The sequence below is a fragment of the Pseudophryne corroboree genome, chromosome 4 (genome assembly GCF_028390025.1).
Source record: "Pseudophryne corroboree isolate aPseCor3 chromosome 4, aPseCor3.hap2, whole genome shotgun sequence".
NCBI lineage: Eukaryota > Metazoa > Chordata > Amphibia > Anura > Myobatrachidae > Pseudophryne > Pseudophryne corroboree.
The window spans coordinates 52,156,583-52,163,688 of NC_086447.1; the positions used below are offsets into that span (position 1 = coordinate 52,156,583).

Sequence of the window (7,106 nt, forward strand, 5' to 3'; positions counted from 1 at the left end):
GTGATACTGCTGATGTCACTGCATGGGGGATCTGTGTGACGGTGATACTGCTGCAGCAGAGACTGTGTATTACAGATGTCACTGCATGGGGGATCTGTGTGACGGTGATACTGCTGCAGCAGAGACTGTGTATTACAGATGTCACTGCATGGGGGATCTGTGTGACGGTGATACTGCTGCAGCAGAGACTGTATTACAGATGTCACTGCATGGGGGATCTGTGTGACAGTGATACTGCTGCAGGAGAGACTGTGTACTACAGGTGTCACTGCATGGGGGATCTGTGTGACAGTGATACTGCTGCAGCAGAGACTGTGTACTACAGGTGTCACTGCATGGGGGATCTGTGTGACAGTGATACTGCTGCAGCAGAGACTGTGTACTACAGGTGTCACTGCATGGAGGGTCTGTGTGACGGTGATACTGTTGCAGGAGAGACTGTGTACTACAGGTGTCACTGCATGGAGGGTCTGTGTGACGGTGATACTGTTGCAGGAGAGACTGTGTACTACAGGTGTCACTGCATGGGGGATCTGTGTGACGGTGATACTGCTGCAGGAGAGACTGTGTACTACAGATGTCACCGCATGGAGGGTCTGTGTGACAGTGATACTGCTGCAGGAGAGACTGTGTACTACAGGTGTCACTGCATGGGGGATCTGTGTGACAATGATTCTGATGCAGGAGAGACTGTGTATTACAGATGTCACCGCATGGGGGATCTGTGTGACAGTGATACTGCTGCAGGAGAGACTGTGTACTACAGGTGTCACTGCATGGGGGATCTGTGTCACGGTGATACTGCTGCAGCAGAGACTGTGTACTACAGATGTCACTGCATGGGGGTCTGTGTGACAGTGATACTACTGCAGGAGAGACTGTGTACTACAGGTGTCACTGCATGGGGGATCTGTGTGACAGTGATACTGCTGATGTCACTGCATGGGGGATCTGTGTGACGGTGATACTGCTGCAGCAGAGACTGTGTGTTACAGATGTCACCGCATGGGGGCTCTGTGTGACGGTGATACTGCTGCAGCAGAGACTGTGTATTACAGATGTCACTGCATGGGGGATCTGTGTGACAGTGATACTGCTGCAGCAGAGACTGTGTATTACAGATGTCACTGCATGGGGGATCTGTGTGACAGTGATACTGCTGCAGCAGAGACTGTGTACTACAGGTGTCACTGCATGGAGGGTCTGTGTGACGGTGATACTGTTGCAGGAGAGACTGTGTACTACAGGTGTCACCGCATGGGGGATCTGTGTGACAGTGATACTGCTGCAGCAGAGACTGTGTACTACAGATGTCACTGCATGGGGGATCTGTGTGACAGTGATACTGCTGCAGCAGAGACTGTGTATTACAGATGTCACTCTATGGGGGATCTGTGTGACAGTGATACTGCTGCAGGAGAGACTGTGTACTACAGGTGTCACTGCATGGGGGATCTGTGTGACGGTGATACTGCTGCAGCAGAGACTGTGTACTACAGATGTCACCGCATGGGGGATCTGTGTGACAGTGATACTGCTGAAGGAGAGACTGTGTACTACAGATGTCACCGCATGGGGGATCTGTGTGACAGTGATACTGCTGAAGGAGAGACTGTGTACTACAGATGTCACTGCATGGGGGATCTGTGTGACAGTGATACTGCTGCAGGAGAGACTGTATTACAGATGTCACTGCATGGGGGGGTCTAAGTATTACCAATTAGCTGTCAGTGACATACACACCGGGTCTCTCCTGCATATGCACAAACCATCACTGGTTTCCCTTTGCCAGTTTACTACCATCATTGCAAGTAAGGATAGCGACCCCTTCAGTGGACAAACCCAGGAGAAACCAAAAGTATCTTGGTAGCTTAATTGCCCCCCCCCCCCCATCTTCTCTTTGTTTGATATGGAAACCGTTTGGAATGTAAAGGTTACAGCTGCCCCACAAAGGGTCATGGCCCGTTTGGTTTCATGCCGGAACAGTGAGTTCCCTAGAGTTGCATTAAGTGAGTTAATAATGAATCAATATAAGTGAAACAGAAGAACGAGACTGGTCGTCTTTGTCCGACTCAGAAGGAGAATAATTGTCCTGACTACATTTCCTCCGCTGACGTGAGGCGTGGGGAAAGGAAGGTTTAATCACTTTGAACTTTGTCACCAGCTCTTTGTAAGAAACATATTTTTAGAAAAGGACAAACACATTCTTACAAGATAAAATATAGACTAGACAAAGAAGTAAGCACAATGCAGGGTAATTTAACATAATAATAATACTTTCTGCATTGGCCTTGGAAGCGCAGAAGTTCGGCAGAAAGTTATTGTTGTGCACAAGGTGTAATTATGCCTGAAGTAGTGACGCCATCTGTCCTCTCCTGTATGGCGGTGAGATACAGCAACATTTTACATATCACAGATTTAGGCTTTAAAGGAACACGAGACTTAAACTCAGGTATCGGGAAAATAAACAGCTCGGTGCATAATAGTCTATAGCAGGACATATATTTTCCCTTAAAGGGAAAGAAACATTGCAATAATTTTATGAAATAGCAACTGGCAATGATTGTTATCTTATTATTATTACTAGATGATGAGCCCACTATTTTTTTCCCCTCCTCCCCTTACGCTTTCTTCCTTCTATTTCTTATCAGCATTTGAAAAAAAAGTAATAAATATATATATGTGTGTGTATGTGTGTGTGTGTGTGTATATATATATATATATATATATATATATATACACACACACACACACACACACTATCCTTAGCTTTACCTTTTCTTTTTTTACTTTTAATCATTACTGTTGTACATTTTGGAATGCCATCACCTTTTATTTTTCACAGAGAATGAAAAGAGTGGAGAAGTTGCCCATGGCAACCAACCAGCTCGTACTTATCATTTTATAGAGTGTACTTGATAAGTGCTACCTCGGGGAAGGAGGAACAGTGTTTCTGTTACCTGGCATGCTGTTATACATATTTGGGCTGTGGGTAATGCTGTGCTGCAGTTATTGGGTGATTACTAGGAGTATCTGTGCTGTGAGCATGAGGTGGGGTGTGATGAGTAAGTATGGGGAATTACAGTTCCCTGGTGGGTCTCTTGTACCAGGTGTAGGGCTCGTGCAAGTGTGCACTGGTAATGGTTATTTCTACAGTAGTATGGATAGGGGCAATGTGATCGCATAAAACGCACAATATAAGTGCTGTGCGCGCGGTACTAGTGTAATAGCTGCAGACATGCCTGCATCTGATGCTGCCAGTGGATGTTTCCTCTGTGGCTCTTCTCATGCCACCCCCAGACATAAGTGGATTGTATGTCAGAAAGGTTTGCTAAAATCCAGTCCAAAATCTGAAAACAGCATAAATTGTCTTTAGAATAAGCCCGTACATGTCTTAGTGCTCATACTGGGGAGATTTTCTTTGCTAATTTGGCCAGTAGGTGTCACTGCTTTATTGGCAAGATAAAACCGTAACCATATAGACTTGTACAGGTGTAATATATGGGCAGATGTGTTGCTGAGGACTCGGTCGCACTGTCAGACTGAGGTTCGGAGATAAGAATAATCACAGATCGGAAACCAGCGCAGTCAGATAGTAAAATGTTTTATAAACTGGGGCTGCAGTCGTTTAAGCTGCAGTGACCTCTTTCTTTGGTGAATGATTCCTTCAGTCCACAGTGGGTTTCTACAGAGCAAGTTCTAGAACCCATCCGTGTTTGCTCAGTTAGAGGAAGCTCCTCCCACTTAACAGGAAACGTGCAATTTTGGATTACCATGGATATGCGCACTCCTGATACCCACGGTATCCAATTAAAAATAAATAAATCGGACTTTCTATGGGGGTGCGAGAAAAAGACGCAGTGATTTCTACACAAATCACCACGACCCATTTTCTGTTCGACAATTGAACTGGAATGACTCCCCTGGATTTTACAATACTCGGCACATAATTGAATATGTCCCTTAGCAGTGATCGCAAAAATGCGCAATAACGCGTATTTTACATGCTATAGGGACCCAATTTAAAAAAAATCAGCGGGTCACATAGGACACGCTGTGTTGACCGCAACCAGTGTAATTCTGCTGCCTCCCCTTCCAATTGCTGCTGCGCTGGCGTGTGAGTGTGAGATTCCCCCCCCAGTCACTGACCGACAGGGAGGGTGGAGCATGACTGGGAGACCACCCGGGGATGGGCACCTTGTGTAGTGTGTTTGTGAGTGTCTGTCCGTATGTATGTATGCATGTGTGTCTGTGTACTTATAATAAGTATGTGTGTGTGTCTGTATACATGTGTCTGAAAATAGGAGTTTGTATGCGTCTATGTATATGTACATATGAGTATGTGTGTGGCTGTGTAAATGTGTGTGTTTTTTGTTTTTTTACACTAAAGTCAGAGGTGTCTCACTTGGGTGTGGTATGGAAGGTCGACATGATTTTTTAAATGTTTTTTGGTGTCGTTTTCGCCGTACAGTGACTGGGAACCCCAATTAGTGCACCGTGTCCCCTCGCACTACCACTTCGCTCTGCACAGGTTACCGTTCCCAATCGTAGTCCACGTGGATCATAAAGTATGGGAAAAAGTGAAAAACTCATGACGACCTTTTAACCTGTCGACCTAGTTACTGTCGACCAATAGTGGTCGCCCTAGTTACTGTTGACCAATAGTGGTTGACTTAGAGACCGGATAGCGTCTCACTTAAGCTCTGGTTGGCAAGAAGTGGGTTCCCATCAGCTATATGTGACAGTGCAGGCATGCAGTACCCTCTATTTGGGCTGCCTTGGCATATCTGCACCGTGGCATAATAGTACTTGGGCTAGCAGGGAAGTAGCACGCTCATTGTATGGTCCCAGCCAGCAATCGCTGCACTAATGACCCTTTCTGTGCAGCCAGCGGATATTGTTATCATGTTACTTACAGCAGATGGGGAAGTGCTGTATATCTGGAAAAGATGTTACTGTCTGCGCACTCAGTGAATAGAATGGTGTTATATGGGGCAGTGATTCTGGAAAAGATGTGCAGTAAAGCTGGGTACACACCCGGCTGACACGCCAACTTCTCTAACAACTACGCCAGTGTGCGTTCTGTGCCTGTACGGAGAGAGGCGAGTGTGCGTTCTGTGCCTGTACGGAGAGAGGCGAGTGTGCGTTCTGTGCCTGTACGGAGAGAGGCGAGTGTGCGTTCTGTGGCACAAGCGTGTGCTTGGTGTCTGACTGTATATGTGTGTGTGTATATATATATATATATATATGTGTATATATATATATATATATATATATATATATATATACACACACACACACCTTATTAAGAAGGCATTAAACATTAATTTAAGAGTGGTCTGATGCTATGTTTTGGCATCAGATGGGTATTGAAGGGCACGTGGGGAGGCACTTGGTGAGCTCAAAAGCATAAACTATGATGGGACCCAGAAACAGTGAAGTAGGACCCCAATTTTTTTAAAGTAAGGGGTCCCCTGGGACCCACATATTTTTCTGCTCAGCGCGATCACTGCCTTAGTATTCAATACATCCAACACAGCGTTATGTGTTCCAGTATGAGGGAGTGCAGAATTGTGCATGCTGATTCCAGATAGGAAATAGGGGTGGTATTCATGTGACTGGCGCTCGGGAGACCGACAGTCACATGACCTCCGCCACCATCCCAACGGGTCACTATCCTGATGGTCGGCATGCCGACCAACAGGGACTATTTCCACTCGTGGGTGTCCACGACACCCATAGAGTGGGAATAGAACTCGTGGCGACCGCAGGTCACCACCGAGCCCGCAAGGGGCTTGCTGCACTCGCCCCTCCCCGCCAGGATCCCGGCGTCGGTTAGCTGACCGGCGGTCTCCTGACCGCCGGTCAGCAGTACTACACCCAGGAAATAGTGTTGTGCGTTATGTAGCTTCAGATCCCTTAATAGAAAGAGAGGAACGGAGAGAAGCGGAAGGGCATTAGATAAATGTATGATTTATACACACTGCAGTGAGTAATTCTGTTTCCCATCACTATATATTCCCCGGCTCTTACATCTGCAGCCACAGATATTGAATAAGACTCCACATCTTTCTCATTTCCCCTTGTGCCGATCTGCTAATAATACATATTTTCCCCTCACAAATGTCCCCTGAGTCGCTGACCTGTTGATTTGTTTTCCCCCAGGTGTCGGCACTAGGAACTATTACAGGAAGATTGGGTATGAGTTAGAGGGGCCGTACATGGTGAAGAGACTGGACTAAGCCAAGGGGAGAAGAGCCGGAAATGAGTGGTGACCCTCCAGGCGTCCGCCACCGCAGAACGCCCTACGTGACAGCCTGCCCAGCTTATTTCTATCAGGGTGTAATCTTTTCTGGGTGGGATTTCTTTTATCTTAAATTGTTTTCGTTGTTACAAAGGCAGCAATCAGATTTTCTATTTATATGCAAATAAATGCACAAAATCATCAAGATCCCATGTGTTCATTATTGGCCTATTGCTATGTGGTTACAGACTATGGATGCAGTGGACATATACAGTAACTGTGTGGAATGGGAGCAGGATAAAGCAGCTGGGCACAGAGATAAGACTGCTCTGTCATACATGGGGTACATTACAATGCAGCACTACAGGAGATAACTGGCCGTGCTGGAATATCGCTCACTGTGAGGAGTCCTCCAGGTCTTTAAGGAAACAATGTACTGTTACTACTACCGCGTTACATTGCTGAACAGTACATTCTCGGCACACCCTCCAAGGGTCATCCATTATAAGACTATTCTGATGTACCACTCATCTCCTGATATACTCTGTGCTTCTCCAAAATGCTCTGCTACTTGGAGGACCTGCTCATTCCAGTGTATAACTCTGTGGCTTCCTGCTGCCTCCATTCCCCTCCTCACATCATGTCACTGCCCCTGTCACATGCAGCCCTGTCCTCACTGACACATCACTCATCTCCTGATATACTCTGTGCTGCTGGGGACCCTGCTCCTCCCACTATATAACTCTGTCTGTGGCTTCCTGCTGCCTCCATTCCCCTCCTCACATCATGTCACTGCCCTGTCACATGCAGCCCTGTCCTCACTGACACATCACTCATCTCCTGATATACTCTGTGCTGCTGG

The 7,106-nt window shown here is 46.5% G+C and overlaps 1 protein-coding gene across 1 annotated transcript in view; it reads left to right on the forward strand.

Annotated features, from left to right (window-relative positions):
* Window positions 1-6,451, forward strand: part of ELP3 (elongator acetyltransferase complex subunit 3) — a 298,536-nt gene extending 292,085 nt beyond the window's left edge. The window contains exon 15 of the mRNA XM_063915039.1: window positions 6,166-6,451. Within this exon, the coding sequence (XP_063771109.1) occupies window positions 6,166-6,242 (77 nt within the window). The 3' untranslated portion in view covers window positions 6,243-6,451. The remainder of the gene's footprint in view (window positions 1-6,165) is intronic.
* Window positions 6,452-7,106: the final 655 nt, after the last annotated feature.